The 25611-nt window shown below is 41.4% G+C and overlaps 1 protein-coding gene across 3 annotated transcripts in view; it reads right to left on the bottom strand.

The window, feature by feature from the left end:
* LOC126386578 (plasma membrane calcium-transporting ATPase 1-like) overlaps positions 1-25611 on the bottom strand; it is a 143793-nt gene that overhangs the window by 35956 nt on the left and 82226 nt on the right. For all 3 annotated transcript variants that reach the window (XM_050038990.1, XM_050038991.1, XM_050038992.1), the window contains exons 7-12: positions 21514-21549; positions 10370-10552; positions 6012-6226; positions 5624-5866; positions 4218-4459; positions 3887-4124 (exon numbers count right to left, since the gene is read on the bottom strand). In XM_050038990.1, coding sequence (XP_049894947.1) covers positions 3887-4124; positions 4218-4459; positions 5624-5866; positions 6012-6226; positions 10370-10552; positions 21514-21549 — 1157 coding nt within the window. The remainder of the gene's footprint in view (positions 1-3886; positions 4125-4217; positions 4460-5623; positions 5867-6011; positions 6227-10369; positions 10553-21513; positions 21550-25611) is intronic.

Consider the following 25611-nt stretch of genomic DNA (forward strand, 5'->3'; position numbering starts at 1 on the left):
TGATGCATGATAAAACAGATTCAGAATCACGTCTCCAGATGCCAACATGTGGGACTCATCCTGCAACAGCTGCAGCAGATATTACCTGAGATCCCACTCATGCTGCCTTTATCCCGTCCTGACTGGGACCTCATTCATCTCAGATAATAGAGTGGACAAACAGAGATACAGACAGACATCTGCGAGGAGTCCATGGTGACATAACGGTCAGTGGACAATCAGAAAGCTGTTGGCTACTTCGTCTGCTCAACGGGTGGCTCGGCTGGCATTTGACCAAGAGACCAACAGGAGTTCTGTGTTGCTGACAAATACAAACACGCATCACATCTTTGATTCACACAGAGGGGAGCCTGGACTGAGAGAAGGAGCGAAGGAGAGGGACTGTCAGTATGATAAACATTTTCCCTGTGAGTGAGATGGTTGGAGAATACAGGAACATACTTAAGCTCAGTCAAGGACCAACTGTTTCAAAAATGACCATGAATTCTGATGCTGTCATGTTGTCACTGTAAACTGAACATTTGCTGCACAAGAAAGAAGCAGCCAGGCGTAGCAGCAGTAACTGAGGGGGGTGCAGCTTCAGAACGGGTCATTTGACACACCTGGAGCACACCAGGTGCACCATACAGACAGAGGGAGCAGTCGAGGCTGATTCAGGCTGCTGTGCTGTGTGTCATTGCTGGACATTGTTCAGCTGTGTATCCTGGCATGATGATGATCAGGGGCGTTGTAGTGGGGGGAAAAGTGGGACTGATTATCCAAGGCCCCATTGGAAAAAGGGGCCCTTTAAGCCTGGAATGAAAAGGTTGATTTATTTGTAATAATTAGTGCCATAACTAAATTAAAACTGGCTGAATAATCCAGTTAAAAGACTGAACTTTGTATAATTAAAAAAATAGTGGAAGCTCTCTGAGGCTCCTCTCAACCCTTCAAGGCACAAAATGGGTTAGTCCGCCGCCGCTCTAGGATTCATCTCTAAACACACCTAGAGCCAAGTGAGTGAGTGCTCAAGCAGCTGGAGCAACAACTCCACTGTTATGTCTTGTCCCATGAAAAGGGAATCAGGGTTCTTAAAAAAAGAGACAGAAAATAAAGGGCAAGAAAGCAAACTGACTTCATACAAGACACTCTGCAAGAAAAGGAGGGAAGGGGGAGGGAGACAGGGAGACTGCTTATGAATAGGGCCAAGATTTCGGTGCTACGCCCCTGATAATGATGATCCATGGCCATTAAAGGGTAGCTTTGGTATAATTCAACCTGAGCTCTATTTGCCCTTGTTTTGTATCTAAGTGACTAATAGGAAAAATATTTTTTGAAACCGGTCCAGTATCGAGTGAAACAAGCAGCAATGTAACTACTCAGGGTATATGCACCCTTAATATATGTTCATTCAAAGTGATATTTTCATCACTGACATGCTCAGAGTGTCTGACAACATTATGGAAAGGATCCCTACAGAGGAGGGCCTTTTGGTTAAGGAGTAAGGGAGTAAGATCCTTTCCCCCACCAGAAACAGCCCCCAAAAAGCTTTTCACCAAACCCACCTGGCTCCATTTAAATTTACAGTAATTTTATGATCATAAAGTATAATTCATTCAAAGCTGACAGGAATAAAATAAAACTCACAAAAAAGGTCTTGGTTCATCTTTCCACTGTTTCAACAATCGTCAACTCTGCTTTGGTTGTAAGAAACCCTGAATTCACCCAGTTAGATGTGAAAATATGCTGGCGCTATACATACTTAAATTACTGCTTACATAAATGGAGTCTGGTGGTTTAGCGAAGGAGATTTTTGAGTTGTTTCTGGTTGAACAAAAAGGATCTTATTCTTTAACAAAAAGGTCTCTCTCTGCAGGGATCCTTTCCATAATGTTATCAGACACATATAAAAATAATCAGAGCCTGTCAGTGGCAGAAACAAGCACTCTGAGTAGACGCGCGTTGTGCACAAATGCCCCAAGTGGTTACATTGCAGCCTGTTTCACTGCTCAATACTGGACCAAGTTGAAAACGTGGTGTTCCCATTTCTCACTTTGACACAAAAACATGATAAAACAGGGTCCGGGTTGAAAAATACAGAAGTTACCCTTTAACTGCTGAACAAGGTCTCTGCCTTTTGAAGACGTCCCTTAAACAGTTTAAGTATTCGTGCAGTGAGAGTGCAGACTGAAGCCGTCAGGTCACAGCCACATACATGCTTCATGTTTTAGAATAGGAATATGAATTATGAGCCTAAAAGCTGAAACACTGTGAGGAGATTTTGTGTCCGTCACATCACAGGTCATGTAGAGATAAACTGAATCCTGCTGCTCTCCGGTTATTTCCATCCTGTCTGTGATCTCTGTGCTCTGACATTAAAGCAGCAGGCAGCAACACTGACGCCGTCTGAGCTTCATTACAGGCTTCATTTAACACTTGAGAGCACCTGCACACCTGACCACGACTCACTTCAGAGCTCCTGTTTGGGAAATTATGTTCGTTTATCTCAGCTCTGTCATGGACTATTGAATGTTTTCATCCCAACATTTTCCCTCACACAACACACACACACTTTAATATAATTATGAGCAGCCCTGTCACAGCAGTTCAGTTACACTCCTCAGCTCCATGTTCTCTCTGTTCTCTTATGTTCTTTGAGCAATAAAATGAACGTCAGTGACTCTGCTTCATGCCTACAGAGCATGCAGGACATTTCGAAATCAGCCAAATTCATTTATGTGTCACTGCAAACAGCTGCAGACTACAAACACTGATCATCAGCCTTAAATATACTGCAGATTTTTACTCAGGGTTTGAAATACACTGTGGCTTTAAGGGGAGCCCTATGATTCAGGGTTAGATGGTGGGAAGGTACTGTGTGTGCACGTGAAAAAATATACTATCATGCATTATAATTCATGAGACAACAAACACAAAGCCATTCACTGTAACTACTTTTTTATGGCTCTCCTTTGTAAAACAATAAAAATACGACTACACAGTGGACAGGTGAACCCTGTTTTTACCCATGTAAACTACTCCCCACTTAGAACTTATTTTTAGGGAGCACATGGGGCTGAGCTGCTCGTCTGCTCACCCATTCCCGCTCCTGTGATCACATCACCTCTGTCCTACAGTACCTCCACTCTCTGACCTACATTGGATCCAATTCAAAGTCCTCCTCAGTCACAAAGCCCTGCGTAACCAGACCCCCTCCTACCTCACCGACTGACCTCCACTGCCACTCTCCTTCCCACAGGCTCCACTCCTCTGTTGCCAACTTCCTGTCTCCATCACTCAGGACCAAGCGCCAGACTCGGGGGGACAGAGCCTCCTCCAGAGTCTCCCCCTCCCTCTGGAACTCTCCCCAATAACATTCAGGACTACAATGACCTGTCCCAGTTCAAATCACTGATCAAAACTCACCTTTTCAAAACTGCCTTTAATGTATGAATAATGTGTGTTATACATTTTTAGTGTACTTTATTTTAATGATCGTTTTAACCTACGTAAAGTGTCTTTGAGTACCATTCACTTTACTGTGATGCAGCCTTTAAAACCAGGAAAAGACAACACTTATGACATTAAGGATTTTCAAAATTTAATAGATATCTAGTCACATATCATGATATTGATTTAAGATCGACACGTTGCCCAGCCCTAGCGCCACCCTCAGGCTGAAGGGACTCAAGTATCAATAAGTTGTGGCAGATCAGTTTTGATACTCAGTCGTGCTAATTAAAGGCACCCGACTCTGACGTCCAGTTTGACGCAAATTAAGCAGAAGTCTGGCCGCTGACACTCCTGCAAGTTCAAACCTATGATGCATGATACGCTCCTGTAATAACACCCCTACTTTCCAGACTTAAATTTACTTAAATTTTAGTTACAGGAGAGTTTTCTGTACCTCAGGTCTGACGGGGTCCTCGATGCCGACCACGACGATGCAGGTGAGGTCGTTCAGGATTTCATTCTCGTTGTCCCAGTTCGGCTCTCCAGCTTCAGCGGGGAAGTCCCTGAAAGCCACACAGATGGTCCTGAGCCCATCGCACGCCATCGGCTCAATCACCTTACGCACCATCTCGTCACGGTCCTTTGGCTTGAAGATGCGGGGCTGACCCTGGGCATCCAAGATACGAGAACATCTGGGAGAGGAGGGAAAGATAGAGGGAGATTATTAGAAATGATATTCATCCACTGTTCTCAGACATTTTCAGTTTTATTTGATGTTGTCTTACTTCCTCAGGACGATCTCTGACGCTCCTTTACTGTACATGCGATAACCTCCGTCAGCATTCTTCAGCACCGTGCTCATGGACTTGCGGGAGGAGTTGAAGGTGTAAACCTTGTAGAGTTTCTCTTCGGGGATCTCCTCTCTGATTGGCTGGTAGTCCCTCTTCAGCTCCAGCACCAGGCCCAGCAGAGCGCACTCGGTCTTGTTGCCCACGTGGCGGGGCAGGCCGCCTTCTTTCTCCGGTGGCTGATGAGGGACAAAAGGTTTGGGTGTGATGTGATGTTCAGAGTTTAAAATTAGTTTTGTGTCATCACAGGCAAGAGGGAGCACCAGGACCACCTCTGCATGTGTTTGATTTTAATGAATGTCAGATCCCTCACACAATAAGTAATGAATCAGAGGAGAACAGAAGCTAACCTGCAGTTAGACTGTGGCAGCTGGTGATTCAATTATCTACAATATCCAAATACAGCAAGCTCAGAGGCCAATCTCTGTTCTTTGGCTGCTTTTGTGTTGCTTTTTCTGATGAATACATTTTGCAGAGAGCAGATTATATCAGCTGTAGCTATTTCACATTAATGGGCTGTTCACTCAAACTCTCCCTTGAACAGCAATTGTAGCTGAGCAGCTAATCAGCTGACAAGTTGCCAATTTAAGCGCTGCTAAAGTGCAAAATAAATGGTGACTGTAAAATAAAAGACTGGGAGGAAATCTAAAAGGGATCAAATTAAAAGATGTGTTTGCATGCTGAGTTAGGAAAAAAAAGATCCTTATGAAATTGTCCTGTGAGCTGCATCTGTCACCAGGGCAGCTCGTCTGAGACAAGAGGCAGCGTTAAAGGAATGCTTCACCCCAAAAATGACCATTTGTATATCAACTGACCCTTCACTAAGTGCCGCCTCTGGACGCAGACTGGCAAATCATAACGTAGCATTGGGCCGGCTCAGACCAGGGTCCCACAACAACACAGCTGTGCTCCATTGACTCTAATGCAATCGTTTCAGATTTCCTTCATTTTCAGGCTGGTTTTGTGGATTTGGTGCTAAATGTTGTGCTCGTCGTGTATTAATGATACTCGTTACCTGGAGAGGTTGGAGGTNATGTCGTTTGACTTTCCCCAGAGATCCCTGCCAGTCCTGTGGCGGAGGTCTGAGTGCTGGCAGCAGCACGGGGGTGAAGCCAAACACCGTTCATCTGCACACACTACGATGCCACCCCTTTATATTCATTGTCTTCTGTGGCGATCAGCAGTGATGTGGTGGTTCACTTCATGCATTAAGGAGTAGCGCAATTGGGCAAGCGTGTAGGTTTGAGCTCTTATTAGTCTGGGTTTCATGATTAATGTTTAGATTAAATTTAGGCTGATGTTAGAGTTGTGGTTTTGCGGAGCTGTGACGATGAAGGTCTCACCAGGATCTTGGTGGTGTACGCTGAGTTGATGGAGATGCTGTTGACCATAACTTCCAGAGTCTCTGGTTTGATGACATCAGGTTCAGGGACTGTTTTGTAGTGCGTGTCGCCGATGTACGCCTGCACCACTGTCATGCGGTTCATTGTCAACGTTCCTGTCTTGTCTGAGCAGATTGCCGTGGCGTTGCCCATGGTCTCACAGGCATCCAAGTGACGCACCAGGTTGTTGTCCTTCATCATTTTCTAGAATATAGAGAGCGAGGTTGGAGGCTTAGGTTTGTGTTTAAACATAGTTATGAAAACTACACGACTTAAAGAAATGAGTATGTGTAGTTCCTCTACACTCACTCTTAACGAACATCACTTATTTGCTTCCCGCCCTGCTTACCTTAACAGAATAAGCCAGAGAGATGGTGACAGCGAGCGGCAGCCCCTCAGGAACAGCCACCACCAGCACGGTCACACCGATAATGAAGAACTTGACAAAGTACTGGATGTAGATGGGGGTGCACTCGGCCACCCAGGCGCGGCCCTGGATCCCAAAGGTGTCGATCACAAAGTAGAGGATGAGGATGATGACGGTCACAGCCGACATGATCAGACCTGGTTGGAACAAGCAGAGGTTAAACACAAGCACAGGTCGTGGTGGTCGTGTTAGCGTCAGCGCACCAACGCTCTATAAATTGCCCATTTTACAGCATGTTAGACAAACTGCTGCATGACTGTCCATTGTTTTGCTCTATTAAAGGAGACCTGCTAAACTCTGGTGACAGCAATGTCTTCAGTTGTTCCGACATAACTGCTATCAGGTGTTAACAGGCTCTAAGAGACATATTGTGAAAACACAGTGTCTTTGGTTTGATTTCAGACTTTGTTGCATGTTATCTCCTTTGCTCTCTCTCCATGATTTCTGTCTGTCTTGAATACCAATGATCAAATAAAGGCAAAAATAGCATAAAAAAGCTGCAAAAAGTTGCAGACCTTTGTGTTTGGGAAAGCATTAAATCTTCAGTTTTTGACTTTACTGATGACTGAATGCACATTTAAACATATCAGGCTTTTAAAGCACACTAAAATCACAGAAGAATTCTGGTTAAGCCAAAGCCAAAAAAGTATTATTGGCTTATATGTGAGCAAGGCGGTGAGGTCTGGATGCAAAACAAAAGTAAAAATGATAACAGGAAACCCTGGCACTTAACGAGGCAGTTGAAAAATGTGCCTGTAATATTCAGCCAATAAATATTTGCCTGTAAGTCAGATAACACCCTGAGGGTAACATCATAAACAGGTGAAACAGAGAGGTCTGCTGCTTGTGTTTTTCGGTTCACCTCTCCTGTCCGTCACCTCCTGTCAAAGGGTTTTGGCCCAAATTCTATTTTTATGGTTTATAACTGGAGCTGGTCGTGACTGCTGCCCCACCCCTCCACCCTCCACCCTCCACCCTGTCCTGAAAGCCCCTCAGTGTATTAAGGTCAATTGAAATGACACAGAAAGTACCTTCAATTCTGGGATGAATCATGTTCCCAATAAAACTGAGTGCATTCTGACCCTCAGCCTCTTCACTGCCTGATCGCTCTGTGTGCTATTAAAGGAACAGTCCAACATTTTTTTGGAAATCCTCTTGTTCTTTGTCTTCCTCAGAGTCAGATGAGAAGATGGTTATCAGATCAAGGATGTGTTAGCCTAGCTTAGCAAAAAGACTGGAAGCAGAGGAAAACTGATATCTAGCTTCATCAAAAGACTCTAAAGATGTTTGATGTTGTCATGTTAGCTATCTGACTGGCTTCAGTTAAGACAGAGCTCAAACCTGGACACCAAACAATGACTTGTTAACAGTTCTTCAGCATATTTAGAAGTTTAAGTACTTTCTTCAGGTTAAATGTTCGACCTAAAGGATGAAACGAGCAGCAGCTCAGTGTAAAGCAGATTAAAGTGTGACCAGTGACTCTGCAGGATCAGGTTTCCCCCAACAACACCCAACACACTCTCCATTAATCATTCATCAGTTTTACGAGGCTTTGATATTGTACATTTTTAAGAACTGTGTCTCTGAATTGTGGCTGGAGACTCCCTGTTTCTGCAAATTCAGCCTCGTGGCTGTAATATACCGATCATTAACAAGCCTTGACAGACGCCAGCAAAGAGACGCCATCAGACATGGTCAGATTGTTGATTCTCTTATGTGGCAGTAAACAAAACGCATCAACCTGAGATAAATGTGCTGCGTTCAGAGTCATTGTCCCGTCTGTCCCCACACCCTCCACATACTCACACAATAGGCAGCTAAGAGGTCACAACCAAATGAACAGGTTGGTTCAGTCATTATATCTCCCCTCAGGATGAATCATAATGACTTTGGTGACCCCTTATATTTGTAGCATTCACTAGGTCAACATTTCACTGCAAGTAAATGCAAAGTTAATAGCAGTCCCATCAGCCTCAGCTGTGCTTTGTGTTTAGCAGTGGTGTAATGTAATGAAGCAGGAATACTAAAGCACTTTTTATATTTCTGCCAACTTCCACTTTTACTTCACAACATTTCCTAAATAAAATGAATACTTTTACTCCAATACATTTCAATGTATTGGAGTAAAAGTATTTTAATGTCCTCATCATTTTTGTTACTTCGTTACTACAAAATAAAATCTGAAGGTTTGGCAAATCAGTAGTTCTTGTTTGCAAGTTAGATCATAGGTTGATCACATAAGGGCAACTGCTAATAAGAGTTCCCAAAACTGCAGTTAAGTTAATTTCCAGTCGAGCCCAGGCTGCATGTCAGATTAGATGCTACATGCTAGCAACTACATTCCATGCAACGATGAGACCGACTTTACGATGAGAGCATAAAATGGCTTCAAATATGAATCCAGATTCTGTTACTGCATTGCCTATTTCTTGACTCAGATGTTTTCATAAACATATTATAGTGTACTGTTAAGCTGCGTATAAATCACTCTGTGGTTCAGCGCCCAAATATATCTCTGACATGCTTGTGGCATATGAACCTTCTGGGGCCCTTAGGACATCTGGGGGCGGCCTACTGACCGTCCCAAGAGTTAGAATAAAACATGGTGAAGCAGCATTTTGTTATCACGCAGCACAAACCTGGAATAACCTCCCAGATCATGTTAGAGAGCCTGACCACTTTCAAGTCAAAGTTAAACTGCTCCTGCTCCTCTGTTTCATAAACTCCAGATTCTTACTATTTATGATATTAATATTTTTCAAATATGTGTTTTTGTTTATAAAATTCAGTTAAGGGAAGGGAATATTCCTGAGCAGTTTAAGACTTACTTTAAATCAAATTCACAGATTCACTCTTACTCAACCCGCCACTCCTCAGATCTTCATCCTCCTAAATTTCTCACTCGTAGAGGTCAATTTTCGATAAGATTTAGGGGCACTGAATTATGGAATGGTTTTTTCCACCTGGTAAAAAAATCTTCCTCTTTAAAATGTTACAAAAGACGTTTAAAAGACCATTTAACTGCTGTATTGTAACTATTTTCCCTAATGTATTATTGTTCATGTATCTGGGTCTTATTTTACTTTATTTATTTCATTTGTTTGTTTTTGTGTCACTCACATGTACCATTATTGTTTACTCATGAGTCCATTCCAAACACTCATATACACACACATCACACATTCACATTCATATGTATTTATTTAGATTTTTATTATTTTTATGACTATATATATTTTGTATATTTAGTTTGCCATCATCATTTTTTGTGTGTTAATTTTGTGCTCTACATAACATTGTGAAATTTTAAAATTTAGGTGGAGGCTTCAAATGAGCCTACTGGGTTTTTCGCCTCTTCCTGCGCCATGTACTATTTATCTGTTATTCTTGTGTATTTTTAAACTGTGCAAAATAAAATAAACTAAACTAAACACAATCCTTTTTACACTGCCTACTCCACCCTGTTATGACTGCAAACTTATCTTTAAACTCAAATTTAAATCATTTTAGATAATCTTATTATCTTTGCACCTCTCGTCTACACTTTTGCCATTTTTAATAATGATTTTTCTGTTTAATTGTAAATCATTTGGTAATTAATTTTACCTTTTACATCTTTTTTTTCTCTTTACTTTTTATTGTACATCTGTATCCTTTATTATGTTTTATATTTTATTGCTCTGTAAAGCACTTTAAATTACCTTGGCGCATGAAATGAGCTATACAAATAAAGCTGCCTTGGCTAAAATGAAAAAGTTGGTGACCCGGCCGCCATGTTGGAGACAGTCGAGCCAACAACCATGCACCACCCGTCAGCTGGAGCAAACTTTCTCAGACTCCTCGGCTCCTATCTGTCTCAGGTACTTCAGTGTGTATGTAGTGACAGTTTAATAAATATGAAAAGTTTTTTTTTTTTATAAAGTTACCAACTAAAGCTTTAATCACACAACGACAACATGGCTACCTATTTATTTTTGTAAAACACTTTGTTGCTTTCAATGTGCGCCATTGTGCTAAGCTAAACCTGTCCTGGACATCTTTTTTTTTTGTCTTACATGATGAAGGCACGAACCACCCAATTCTCCCTCTAATTGGCTAGTGTTCGTTGCCTTCATTGGTTGGGTTGGTTAAGTTTAGGCAAGAGGAATGAGGTGGGTTAGGCAGATTAAGGCAAAGTAGGGCAGGTCATGCCTTTGCCATCCTAGAAAAAAAACTCATATCCTGGACACACGGACATGAAGCTAATATGGTGTGTGTGTGTGTGTGTGTGTGTTCCTCACCAGCTTTCCCGATCTGTACAGCCAGTCTGGTCAGTTTGCCCTGCAGCACCGACTTCTCCTTCTTGGTCACGTTGACCTTCTTCACCGGTTTGGCCTCCTCTTTCTCCTCCTTCTCCTCCGACTCGGCGGCCTCCTCGCTCTTCAGCGGCTGGATCTCCAGGGCGATGCCGTCCTGGGTTTTGGCTGGGAGGGGGAAGGAGGGGGGGATAAGGTGGTGGTTGAGGGGTAAAAGGAAGAGGAGGAGGGAAGGTGGGACCGGGGTGGAGAGTAAAGAGAGATGAGGAGGAGGAGGTTTAGGAGAGGTCAGGAGAGGGTTTGTGATGAAGAAGAGGTGAAGATGAATGAGGAGGAGAAGGAGGGGGAGAGGGAGGTATGAGACAGAGTGATGAAAGATTGTGAAAGAGGCAGAGGGGTGGATTTTTTAGAGAATGAAGATGGAAGAGAGGAAAGTTTTCAGCAGCAGAGGATGAAGGTAGACAGGACGGGTTGACAAAAGGTGAATGATTTAAATCAATAAATAATAACAAATCACAAAACAAAACCAAAAGAAGGAAGGAGCAGGGTTCAGGAGTGGTTTGGGGATGAAGGGCAGAGAGGCAGAGAAAACGTTACAGATTCAGTCGGAGGGGAAAGATGAAAACGACCGGACGAGTTTTTCTCAGAGATCAGAAAAGACCTCTGACTCTTTATCAACTTTAACATCTTTATTAACATGGTGACCCTTTGGCTGAATGCAGAGAGTAGCATTTCATCAATTTATGATCACAGAACATTCATGAAAAAGGTCCAGGTAGCTTTCAGAGAGACGAGTCGGGAGCAGCAGTTCATAATGAAGAGCAGCAGACAGAACAGAGAACAGCAGATACAACAGAGAGGATTTAACCGGGGGCCGTCAATCACACACACACTGTGTTTGTTTCACATCAGAGCTCTGAGTTTGGAACGAGGCTGAGTTATGAAGTCTGGTATGGTGTCTGGTTTCACGTCCTGCTCGCCGGCTTTGCTCCTCATTTGCATAAACAAACTGTGTATTTGCATTTCCCTTCGTCAGCTGGATCCTGTTTGGACTGTAGTACTGTAACATGGAGCTTTTTGATCTGTTTGATCTCTGCTGAAGAGCTTACACTGCATCCAGCTGCACTCCCTCCATCCACTGCTGTTTGTCATATTTCCATACCAAAGAAATGTGAGCTGGTGATGAATGTAAACAGAGCAGATCTACACTGATCTGACAGGCTGAGGTTTGATGTGCTGTTTGTCCTCCTGAACAACTGAGCTGACAACACTGACTGAAGCTGGGAGGATTTATTAACAATAAATCCTGGACATGTTCTGATCCATCAGCTAACTGTATTGTCTTATAGTCAAGAGAGTCGCTGCTGGTAACAACGTCAACATCACTTCTGGAACCAACAATACCAACAGATCATGGACATAAAGCAGGTTTAGATTCCTGGATGACCAGTGAGAAGTTTCTAAATAACAAGAAGAAACTTCAGGTGTTTGCTGCAAAACTCTGCACAGGTTATCTCAAACATAACCAGGGAATTTTAATGAAATTCAAATAAAATTCAAAAGTGACGAGGCAAATGTCTGCTCTACTACTGAGGTGTTACGTAATGGAGCCTGTTGGATCATCGACTGCTGAGATCAGATCTGTTCCTTTTTTTTGTTTTCTGCTTGAGAAACTTTCACTGGAAGCAGCCAAAAGCAAAATAAGTCAATAATATTAATATCAAGGATTAAAATCTGGGCTGCGTGGGAGTGGAAACCAGTGCAGTCCTCTTTTGTGCTCTTTCTTCAGTGAGTTTTCAGCAGGAAATTAAATGTATTAATACTAATTGATTGATTGAACCTCATGCAAGAACAAACACAAAAGAACTTGTTGCATTTGAGGATTTGGCGTATGATTTGTGTATCGACTGGCTGCTTTTCTCCACAGGGGAGGAACACACAATAGTACGCAGCCGTGATAAAACATAATGCGAGGCACCGCTGCCGGGAGTATTACAGGGGTTTAGGTGCACTTAGGCTGGGGTGGCACAAAAAATACAGTGCATGATAAATTAGTTGGGGGAAGAAGGGTTATTGGAATAAATGTGGAAAAAAGCTTTCTGTACTGTAGATGTTTTCATTCCTTTCTTAATATGTTTAAGGTACACTATGCAGGATGTTCCTAAAAAACAATGGACTTGTAAAAAGGTAATTCCTCTACATCATCATTTATGACCCGCCAGAAGTGTGGTGCAGTGTATTTATCTGCAGACACCTCTGCCTGTATTATCTTATTTTCTACTTATTTTGCTGTGTTTAGGACATTTTGGGGCATTAACCCCCGGCCAGGAACAGCTCGCAGGTGAGGCTGGGGCTTTATAAAAAGGCAGGGATCAGGTGGAAGCAGCACACACATCTAAGAGGAAGCTACAAAATCACAGACACAGCACTGAAAGAAATGCAAATATAGCGAGACAAAGCTCGCTCCTAAATGAGAGTCAATCTGAGGTTGGCTTTCACTTTCACTAGCGAGCACTGAAGGAGACGCTGACGGTTAGCTTAGTTAGCTTACAACAGATGTAACCTACCCAAAACAGTAGCTTGCAGTGTACATATGATGGATGTATTGAGAGACCTGGATACAGCGTTGGAGACAGGACCCCATTAATTCCTATAAAAGTTGCTCAACAAAAAAATGTATTTTTCTGCAGCCGGCTACTTCCGCTTTAGCACTCTGCTAACTTGAATGGAGATAAAATGAATTAAATTTTGCAGCTTTTCTAGACTTTCCAAATGTTATCAGACCAAATGGATTAAATCGTGATAGCGGAACGAGTTGTGATGCTCAAAAATATTTAGCCACTGATATACAGACATCTCTTTCTCAATTTAAGGGACAATGGGAAAAAAGTCTTTTTGAGTATCACTCTGAAAATGTACTTCAAAGCCCAGCTCACTTCCTGGGGTCCTGGTCTGCATGAGCAGTGTAGGGAGGAGGGGCCAAGTCTGAATGTGGTAGTTACAAACAGTAACCAATAGTTCCTGCACAGTATACCTTTAAGGGGGTGTAGCTAAGGTACTAATGTAGATTTAGAAACCTTCACTCAGTGGCCACTTTTTATGTTTTAAACCCTTTAAATCCTATTTATTTGTGTCAAATTATATTGGCTTATGTTTATTTTCTTCTTCTTCATTCATTTACGTCTCGTGTAAAGCTCTTTGAATCGCCTTGTTGTTGTTAAACCATGGTTTACCTACACAATCTAATGCAATCCAATACTGTTGTGCCATAAAGTTTAGATAATAAAACTGAATAATAGAACAATTAAGGTGGTGCTGTATTGGACTACATCATATTGAGAGGTGTTTCTATTTTTTTTTTTACCTTTCCATTTACATGAGGGTAACAGAATATTAAAAACACCTCTCAATATAATGGACTCCATCACAACACCATCACTAACTATCACCTCAGTGCTAAAACATACAATTTAATTAACATCTCTGTGACACAAAGAATAGATTGGCATCATAAAAGCAGACTTTATGGCAGAGCAGTTGTGTTAGATTGCGTTAGACTGTGAAGGTGTTGTGGCCGCTAAGTGTATGTCATTGTTTACAATGAGAGTGATTTAAGTCTAAGCTTGATGTAATCTTAGAAAATGGATTATAAACTTATTTGCCTTTTAAAACGAAACTCCCAGTTACGAGATGTGACAATCAATCTAGTGATTTCTGACCTGATAATTGATTGTAAAATGAGTCGCACATTAATTTGACCCAGATGCTGAATTTGAAGTTTTGACAGCAGTGGTAAATCTCACAAACGTACACGTCCTTAAGAGCAAGTCATTTCCATTAAAATGAAGGATTTACAATGAGAGATGTTTGTACACTCGTATGAGCACTTGTACAAGCAAACTCGAATGACAAATGTAGGAGAGGTTAAGGATAAGAACATGTTCTTGCATGGGGCTCAATGTCTCGAATGATGAGCTCTCATGGAATCAGACAGACAGCAGACGTCAAGCCGGATATTATTTCAGTTGACAAGAGCAGGACTGTAAGGGTAAAGCTGGCAGAGAATACCTGTTAAGGAAATGGTAGACGACACTGACATTCACAGTTGAACTATTTTAACTTTTTGCTGTCCTCTGTGACGGAATCTACAACCGTATGTTACGTAGCTTCCTCACATGTAGAGAAACATGAGCGATCTGGATGATTACTGGACGATTTGTATGTCATCACCATTGCAACATATCGTCATGTATGTTTCATTTTACCATCCTGCCACTCCGCCCGACTGTTTGTTTGTTTTCCCGTGCCATCCAGAAGGTGTTGTCTGCCTGATTCCATGTGAACACAACATAAAAAATAAATCTGCTAAGATGACCAACATTTCCTCCCAGCTCACTCTTCATATTTTGTAGAAAACATCCACAGTGAGCTTGAGGAACTTCAAAGATTTGGGGATGTTGGATTAAAACCATGTAGTCGTATGTTTTTTCGACACTTCAATCCCAAAACGCCTTCACTGTCATCGTCACTGCCTCACTCTGAGTTTCATCAGAAGTCCCCACACAGAATTTTGCTAAAAGGGAAGTCATTTCACAACAGCATGACCTCAACATGACACGTAGACACTCTGAACGTGGGAATGAGTCGGTGTCAAACCAGGAAGCTGCAGAGCTTTATGCACATGGTCCACTCTGAAGACAAGCCACAACATAGAACTAACTGACACAGCTTCACATGAACAGGACTGAGACCCACTGACCAACCACAGAACTGTAAACAGGCGCAGCACTGAACCATGGGAGAGCGCACGGCGGGCAGAGGGGGGAGGAGGGTGTCTGACAATCAAAAAGAAAGCAAGTCAACAAACAGAAGACGAACTCAAAGGATCACCCCAGAAAACGAAAAACGACAGCGATGCAGAACCACGACAGAGATAGACAGGAGGAGGTAGAGGAGGCTGCAGAGCTGTGGAGGCTGCAGGAGACTTCAGCAAGACAGAAAAATAACAGAGAAGAGGGAGAGAGTCAAACAGTGATTACAAGACAACATGAAGTCCTGAGCAACACCCTGCAAGGAGGCAACAGTGAGAGAAATGAGAGGAATCAAAGGCGAAAAGAAAAGAAACTGAGGATACACAAACAGAACAGACGACAGCCCACAGCCCACTAATACTGCAAGGGTGCAACTCCCACACACACTGACAGCTCGCTTCAGCCAAAAAATATCACGGCACTGTGTGGATCAGTTTGTTTTCCTCAACAGTGTCAACAGAGAGTCACATTTATCTGAATATAATAAACGCGTGAAAATGTGTGGTGGGAAAACCGAACATTTCAAATGCTCCACTAATTTTTTGTTGTTGCTGTCGGCGAAACTCAACACCTCCCGCACAGATGTTTCACATTAAAAGCCTTCCAGCAGCTCAAAGGACAAATTCCCCCCTTTCCTGGTGGGCTTTTAATTTGAAACATCTGCAGGAAGTTCCATTTGCGCTAATTTAACAGTAATCGAAAAAACAACAAGGCAAAGCAGAGGTGACTGAGTGAATGAAAACAACATCGGTGTTAAAAAGAGAGCCCGTTGTCTTGATACATTCAGTATAATGTACATTTCCACAGCAGGAATTCCATCAGTACAACACCAGACTCATTTCACCACTCTGCTGCTCCCACTTTCTCCTTTTAACACGAACACTATTTTTGTTCCCTCATTATTTCCAGTTGCTTCTACTTTGCTGTTTTTTTAATCACCGTGGAGTTACTTCCTGCACAGATAAGAGCTAAACAACAGCTCAAAAGGCAGAATTTCCCCTCGAGCAGTGGCGCCTCCAGGAATTTTTCGTAGTGGTGGCCAGATTGGGCCACTGGAAATTGAGGTGGCACACCAAAACCAATATAAAGGCTAGTTTAAACTATGCCAATATGTAGGGATAAGGAATTGCACAGTTAAATACTTTGATTTCTTATTTTACAGTTAATATTACCAATTATCTGATGTGCATACATTAATACAGGTAAACTTAACACTTAACCTGGGTTAATGTGTCTGGTGTCTATACATGTTAGGTGACTCAATATTCTTCAGATAGGCTGGATGTCCTTTCCTTAAAAAGACAAATAAAAGCTTTAATCTGAAGGAATACAGTTGATTGTAAGAAACAAAACATTTACTGGGGAAAAAAAACCTTAACCCCAGGTTTAAGGGAGACTCATTGGTAGGCATTAAACCAATTTCATTCAGCTATCTTGAGGTGAGAGTTCAAGGGAAAGTGTTGTGTGCTTAAGTGTTAAAGGTGTTGCTAACCCCATTCCAGACAATGGATACCTTAGGTTGTCTAGTTTCAGATGACACCATTACCTTTGCCCTAGCTTAAGAATTGAGCACGCCACAGCCCCTTAAGGACACTAATATCGGCCTTGAATTATTTTTGCCAGGAGGGGCAATTGCAGGGGGGCAGCAATTGTTTCAGGGGGCCAAGGCTTCTCCTTGGAGGTGCCTCTGCCCCTGAGCTTACATGATTAGCTAATTAATCACCTAGCCTCTACAGAAGATTAACTGGCAACTATTTTGATAACTGATATTTTAAAGGCCCAGACACACCAAACCGGCATCGACGAAAGCTGACTGTTGTCACGTTTCCTGTGTCTCGGCCAAAGAGTTGCACATGAACACATTGTAAATACTACAGCCAATGGCTGACCACAAATAACTCTCTACACCAGCAGTAGGGTGGTAGTATATAACCATCATTCAAAAAGGGAAACCGGAAGACCATCTTGACACTAGTTAGCTGGTTAGCACATTACCAACACAATCCAATGTTGAAAAAACAAAGCATATTACTGTGTGTCAGTGAACAATAACACAAACCATCAGGAAACATTTCTGCTGAAGGGCTTAATGACTAAAGAAAAATAAATCTTACCTTATGTAAAAAGTTAGTTTTGGTCTCACTCCCTCCTGACTTTAACTATTTGTTTACTTTCCTCACTTCTGTTTCTCTTCTCGTGCGCTGAGCTGAACTGCCAGTCAGAGTGATTTCATTCACCAACGGGCTCCGTCATCTCTAACGTCGAATCAACGTGCTGAATTGGCTGAAAAAAAGCTGACAAGGGCTGACGACGGCCAAGAGGGCGACAGACACTCACCAATCCTGCATTGTCCAACAAGCTGACTGTTGGCTTGGTGTGTCAGGGCCTTAAGTCATATTTCAAGCTAAAATGCCAAACTTGCCTAGTTCCAGCTACCCATTTGTGAGGATTTGTTGCTTAAGTTTTAGATTGTTGGCCTGGGAACTAAGAAGCTCTGATATGTTGAACTGGGCTTACTGAGGGCATCAGTGAAAATACTCCGTAGTTACAGCTCTTTTTCTTCCCTTTTCCTAGACTTTTACTTTGAAAGATCTGCAGGAAGTGATAGAAGCTTTACAGTGATAAAAAAAAAAAAACAGCAAAGTAAAAGCATTTGAAGGTATTAAAACCAGCGGTAAGCATTTCAGTTTTTTGGCCACAAGTGGGCAGCAAAACTCCACCATAAGCTGACAGACACACAATCCTGACACATTATTATGTACAAACAACTTCCTACTTCTACATCCAGCGGACACAAAGAAGCATCATCATCCCATTGGTGTTGTATAAAAACAGCCGCTTGTGAAAACGTGTCAATGAGAGTGCCGGGACTCAAACTGTACCATAAATGTGCTGTGAAACCGAAACTAGGAGCTAAAAGAGGCTAATGAGTTCAGTAGAGCTGCAGTTGCTGAGAATTCTCCGTCAGAACTCTGAAACTATCAGTGGTGGAAGATAACTAAGTACTCAGGGTGGGGGAAAAAATCGATACAGCATTTTATCGCAAACACACTATAGTTCCGTGTATCAAACTTCTTCTAAAATGTTTTTCGAATTAATGTTTAGACACATTTATTTTAAATGCATGTGCAGAAATGCCAGCTTTAGGGTTTCTGTAACGTTTATTTGTCCACTTTTACCGTAGGCTACTGACCCCCTATAGACTTCTACATGAGCAAGACTTTGTCTGACACAATAACAGACCGAGCTGATAGATGGTAAAGAAAAACGTTTTAGTGTGTGTCAGACACTTCTAATGACAACGGGAGTCTGTCAGTGGCAAAAACAAGCACTTCTGACTGTGCAACAGTCCCGAGTGATTTCATCGCAGCCCGTTTTGTAGCTTCTAGCTGCAGCCCTCACACTCAGTACTGGACCAATTTCAAAAATTGTTGTGTCCATTAGTCACTTAGACACAAAAACATGGAAGTATAGAGTCCAGGTTAAAAAAAAACAAAAAAAAAAAACGAAGTTATCCTTAAAGTTAAGGATCGGAATACTTCTTCCACCACTGAAAGCTACAAAGTTGACCATGTGACTAAAGGTGTTTCTGCGGATTTTGTTCCCTAAGTGTTTTTAGTGGAGGTCATCCGTGACTGCAGCTCTGTGAATTATTTCTGTGTGCAAAAGTGTGATGAGCATCCAAGAGCAAGTGTGTGTGTGTTTCTGTGTACATCAAGAAGCATTCTGTCCACAGCAGATGCTCAAACCATGGGAGGTCGGGAGGAGGGGAGCTGTGTGTGTGTGTTTGTGTGTATGTGTGTGTGTTGAGACAGCTTGCAGGGGGAAGTTGGACATGTGTTGGATCACACGGGACAGTGAGGACGGTTGGCTGGTCGAGTTTGGAGGTTGCGGCGATGACGTCATCAGCACAAGCACACAGCCATAAAATCCCTCGAATATTAAAAACTGAGGGAAGCACCGAGGGAGCGCTTGATTTCAACAAAGCTTCACCCATGAAGGACACCTTAGAGGTCAGACAGATGAGTATGTTAGAGTGGAGTTATATCTGTGTCTCAGCTCTGAGAGCGTGATGGAACATGTGAGCTTTTGCAAGCACAGAAATTATATTTTGTCGAGAAATCATTACAACTCAGAGAAAAATTTTATTTGAGCAAACAAGATTTTATTCTGTACTCAATAAACCTGCTTTGTGTTAGATATTATCAACATAAGTGCACAACAATAACCTCTTATACTCAGTTGTGCTCATTTTTTCTCTGCACGCTCCCACAAACAAAGTGTGTTATACAGTTTAATTTGCATATCTTCTTCAAACCTTTATTACATTTTGTTCTGGAGGTTTAATGTGAATTTTATTAGCTTGTGAGCTAATTATGTTGATAAGTAGCAAACTCACTTATGAGATGGTTGTCTTAGTAGGTAATTAAGCTATCTGGCTAACTTGCAAATTACACAGCCAAAGAATTATAATGATTTAAGTAGCTATGTTTAAGAAAGAGTCCACGCTGAAATTAAAAATACACATCTTTTCCTGCAGAAGGAAGCATACATCTACTCATGGACGAGAGGCTCGTGCTTATTACAGTGCGGGATGTAAACATTAATGGTGTCTTCTGTGGCTGAGCTGTAACGTTAGCTAGCTCAGTGGTATCAGGTGAGCTAGCAGTAGATGCACGCTTCCTTTTGCGCAGTGATACGGTTGGTGGGTGTGGCACAAGAGTTTTTCAAATGTACTTTTTCAGCACTTTGAGCACCACAATATAATCTAGTTGCATTATATTGGAGAGAAGGCAGACATCCCTACGGCTGATATCTTCAACACTCTGCAACTCACATCAAAACAATCTAGAGTGATAAACAGCATGACAGGTAAGATTAGAAATAAGTCTTTTTTGATTTAGGGCTGAAGTGTCCCTTTAAAGAAGTAAAATTATTGGCTGAATTACAAGGGCTGCAACTAACAATTATTTCAGTATCAATTTATCTGCAATTATTTCCTGGGTAATACAGTCAACAAAATGTCAGAAAATTAAGACACATGTTGGTTCCCCAAAACCCAACTTTTAAGTAAAGTAAGCCAATAGGTTTGGCATATGCACTTGAAAATTATACAATTAAATCATTATCACTATTATCTGTGTTAAAACATAAATGAATACGGCCTGCACTCCCATATTACTCCACAGATGTTGGTCCCCAAGGTTCAAACAGAACTAACATGCAGAAGGACCTGGAACTGTCCAAGCTGATGACTATGGGGGAATTATGGTCAATTTACAAGGATAAAGAAATTAGCACTCTTGTAATTGTTCCTAAAATTTGCACTGAAATTGTTACACATTGTTGTTATAACTGTTTTGTTTGTTTTTTTATTTTATTTTTTTGCATTTTGACTGGATTTCCTCACTTGTTTGTGGTGTGACGTTGCATTTATCTGTTCGCGTTAATTGGTGTAAGGACATCAATGTTGCCGTCTTGGTCAGGTCGGTCTTGTAAAAGAGATTTTTTTTTATCATAATGAGACTTTTACTTGTTTCAATAAATACTGCATTTTATAACAAAAAGTTTCAGATTAATATTTAATAAACTGACTGATGATTGAGAAATCGTTTCATCTCTACATCACCTCACAGCTGGCTTTTAAAATTAAATGCAGTGCAGTAGAATCATTTCTTAGATTTAGTTTTATTCTAAATTCAGAGGTTCAGTGAAAGTTCCTGTTTTTAAACATGAACTACATTAATGTTGTTTCTCCTTTGACTGTGTAGCTAGCAATAAAATAACTAAAACTACAAGAGAGGGGTTATTTTCGTGGATAATATTAAGCATACATTGATTGAGTAAAACATAAATTTTGTTTTCTTAATGTAATCCTTCTCTGAGTGTTAATTTCTCAACAAAATATAATTTTATTGGTTGCAAAACTTTTCTCTCGTGCTCAAAATGTCCGGACACGCTCTCAGAATTTAAGGCACAAATATAATCACCACTGCGACAGTTACCATGACAACAGTGGAAGCTGTGATTGGCTGTCAAAGACTTAAAAGGTTGAGAGTTGCACCCTTTCACAGGTAAAGCAAGGCGAGAGAACGTCCCCCTTTATACAGCAGAGAGAGAGAGAGAGAGAGAGAGAGAGAGAGAGAGAGAGAGAGAGAGAGGAGAGAGAGAGAGAGAGAGAGAGAGAGAGAGAGAGAGAGAGGGAGCGAGATGGACTGGACACTCCCCTCCTGCCGCTGGGTGGAGGGTGAGGAGGGGGTGAGTAACAGGGAAGGATGGAGGGACAGAGAGGGACAGATGGATGAATGGAGGGGTTACCTTTGTTGCGATTTTCGGGGGGTCCTTGTTTTTTACCTGTTCGGACAGAGAGAGAGGGCGGAATGCTGATAAGATGGCTCAAAAGAAAAATAAGATCAAATCAAACTGAGGGAGAACACAAAGTTCAAACTGATAGAAACCCACAGGTGTGTGTGTGTCGTGTGTGTGTTGTGGGCAGGAATGGACCAATCAGAGGAGAGAGACACGTTACTTCCTGCTGCGGAGAACCAACAGTGTTTCACAGTAGAGCTTATCAATTTATCAATATCTCAAAATAAATCAAAATGTAGAGTCTGATTCAGAAATTCAGTTGAATGTTAAATAATAACAAATTAAATAAATACATTTAATTGGTTTGAGTCACCACAACGCTCTGTGTACATGTAGATCAGTTCTATACACACCACCTTATCGTTCATAAAGTACATAGTTTGTGTTCATGTTGTACATATAGCTACATCATCCATGTATGTACTACTGTTCATACACTCTGGTTGGTTTCTATGCAACCAATTGGTGAATCTCATTCAGGGCGTCCTATTCAAACTGCTCCGACCTGCCTACTGTTGCTGCTTTCTCTGCAAGCCGCTTTGCAACCCACCTCCACCCCAGCTCCTCCTTTTCATGCTGTGTCTGACTTATCAATGTCATTTCTGTTTGTCATTGATGCTGCTCTGTTCTGTTCCCCAGGGGTCTTTGCTGCTGCTCTTTTTGCCTTAGGCTTTCCATGTGGGCGCATGGAAGGGCAGGGAGGTTTGCCTCTCTGCCTCAGGCTTTCCTCATTTGTACGTGGAAGGGCAGAGAGGTGTGCTGTCTCCCATCTTATGCTTTATGTTTATTTAATTGACCAATCAACCCATTTCACATACTAATATATTTCTACACCAGTTTTATTGTGTTTGTTGCAGCCCAAAATGATTTTTGTAGTTTTCTGGAAATGTATGTCGGCCAGTTTGGTTTAAACTGAAATATCTCAACAACTATTGGATACAATTTTTAACAGACATTTATGGTGCTTGTGAGGGCTGGGTAGTGAAGCAATTACAACCCATACAGTCTGTGGTGTTGTGAAGTCGAGCGCGGCGCATTTATGGAGTTAGGCAGTTCAAAGTGTCGAGATGCCACCACAATGTTGGAAGGTATGATGATACAACACTCCTGTGGTGTCTGGTGTTTTACTTTACTGAGTGCATTTATATCATGTGTATCAAATAAAGTAGAAAAAAGGTATCAAATGAAGTACTTTATTGTTATTGTTATGACTTTAAGGGCCCCAGTGCTCAGAGAATGAACTGTAATAACTTTTTGGAACATTTTTATGTGTCCAGTACTTTGGTTTATGACCAATAATGCATCCTGAAGCAATAATGACATTATAAACAGCCATTAGTTGGAAGTTTGGGCAGATGGTTTGTCTGAGGGGTTAACAGTCTTAGTCTATAACTCATCCTTGTGGCCAAAGGTCAAAGGAATAGTTCACCTAGAACCAATATAAATTGTATATAGTTCTCACCCCCGTAGGCTCTGTATGGTACCTGAAAAAGTTTTCTATCGATTGGCATTTAGGAGAGTGGAGCAGTCAAAAAATGAAAACACATCACTGCAAACAAGCTTTGACGGGGGCCAAACAAAAGACAGTGATAAAGGTCAAAACGCACAAAAAACTTAAAAAAAAAAAAAAAAATCCTGTACAGCACTATCCAAGTAACTTGGATGCATTCGTGGACTCACAAAAATCCAAACACAACGATTTTTGCTTAACTATTGCCAAACAGTTTCTTTGTTGGCCTTTGTCAAAGTCTGTTTGCAGCAATCCCTTTAGTCCCATTAGTTGTTACCATAGTAACGACTACTCTGGGGTCCATTGTCTGACAATCAGAATTCTCTGGGTGCACAAGTCAGTATTTCAGGAGAGCTGATGTAGCAAGCAGCTGTCCAGACCAAGACTTCCTCCTCTGTGAGGTGGTTATTTTGACTTATCTCTATAAACAGATATCTACATTTGAATACAGATACTTTATTTAAAAAAAAAAAAAAAAGTCCACCATTGGATAGAAAACTTTTTCTGGGACAATGGAGAACTTAGGGAAGTGAGTACTGTGTACAATTTATCTTGTGTTTGGGTGAACCATTCCTTTATGGTGCTGACAATAAATCATAACGTCCCTGAATCCAGGCTGGCAGGATGGCAGGAATAGCTGCCATGTCATTTCCCATCTCTCTCTCATTTCATTTCCTGCCGTCTCTTTACTGTGAACTTTCTAATAAACGCAGCAAATGTAAATGATTTGTTGACTGAATTGTCTTATGTGAAAAGGTTGCTGATTGGTCGACAATTATTCTTCTAACTGAGGCACTTAATTACAAAAATACTTGTCAAAACCAGTTCAAATCAAGTTCTCTTTAACAGTGTGTGGACTGGTTCGGGTTGTGTTTAGCTGTTGGAGCGGCTCCTTCCTTCACTGCACATGTCTGAACTTTGATCGTCACGGCTGTTTGCATATGTACATGTGGGTGTTAACATCTGTTATTGATCCTTGTCAGCTGTTGTGTATTGATCAAATACGTGACAGGATGTGACAGGTGCAGGTCTGGTGTTATTTTCCTCCTCAGGGAAATTCACTTCCTGTTGCCCTAATATGGAGCTCTCTGCTTTTATTGTGAAAGGAGGTTTGGCAAGGTCAAAGCCAACATGAACACACACACACACACAGACACGCAGCTCTTTGTTATTCAGCTCGTGGTTTGTGATTGATGACAAAGACTGAACTGCTTTGTGTCTCTGTGTGTGTTTCTGTGTGTGTGCCTGTGTGTTTGCACATAGTAGAGGCTCTTACCGCTGTAAGATAACCAATGGGTGTGACTTTACATGAATGCATGAATGTGTGTGTGTGTTTTAAAGTGTATTTGTGTGTGTTTAGTGGGTTGATGCAGCCATGTGTGACAGTAAAGTCTGCTGTGTGTCTGCTGTTACCAAAACTCAAGAGACACACAACAGTGCTTGTGTGTGTGTGTGTGTGTGTGTGCCTTTTGTACTTCTATCTTTGTGGGGACCGATTAAAGTTTCAGACTCAGCGGGCAGGTAGTTTTAAAAGTGAGGACGTTTTTGGAAAATGAGGTCAATTTTGGAAAGTAAGGGCATTTAGTTCAGTCCTCACTTCTTCAAAGGGCTTTTTGAGGGTTCAGGTTTGGTTTTAGGATTATGGTTTGAATTAGATTATAGATTAAGGTTAACGTTAGGGGCTTGGGAACTTATTATGTCAATGAGGGCCCTCACAAGTGTAGAAGTACAGACATGCGTGTGAGATGGTTTCATGAAAGCTTTCTTCTTCTGCTCAGTTTCAGTTTAATTTTAGTTAAATCTGAAAACTCGTCTCGTGGTTCTCCTCATTAGGAATTCATTACTGGTTTGGATTTTAAAATCAGTGACTGGAGGCCAAAATGTGAACCTTAGCGTCTCTCTCCGCTGAGCTGGTTCATTCAGCCAGTTCACAATGAATGCCTGACAAACTCAAACTTTAGCCAATAAAACAAATGATCAGACAAAACCAAACTAAAGAAAAAGACATGAGTAAAAGGGGGTTAGCATGATCACAAGCAAATCAAAAGCAATAGAGACCGACTGCAGAAGCCTGTTGGTTTACATCAAACTGCTCTGTGATAGTACGAGGATCGTCTGGACTTTTTGAAGGGTTCCACTTCAAAAAGCAACTGTATGTAAACAGAGGAAGGTACGTTTCGCATTTTTAACCAACATTACATCACTGTCAAATCAATACCTCAGTATATGGCCAGAAACTACCCTGAATAAATGAGACCACGACAGTGTTTTTTTCTTTTTTTTTTTTTCTTTTTCAGGTGACCAACCAAACATATTATTCACATTTTGATGTATTATTTGTCTTTTTTAAAGGTCTGTGTGGTCACACATTTCAAAGTGTCAAATGACTGAAATGTTACCAATGATGCATTTGTTTGCAAGTGTACAACAAAACTGAAATCATTACTGCTGCTACACCTGTCTAGCTTCCTGTCATGCACTTATTCTGTTTACAATAACAACAGCAAATTAATATTAAAATTTGGGGAATTTAAAAC

The sequence above is a fragment of the Epinephelus moara genome, chromosome 24, assembly GCF_006386435.1.
Source record: "Epinephelus moara isolate mb chromosome 24, YSFRI_EMoa_1.0, whole genome shotgun sequence".
NCBI classification, from domain to species: domain Eukaryota; kingdom Metazoa; phylum Chordata; class Actinopteri; order Perciformes; family Serranidae; genus Epinephelus; species Epinephelus moara.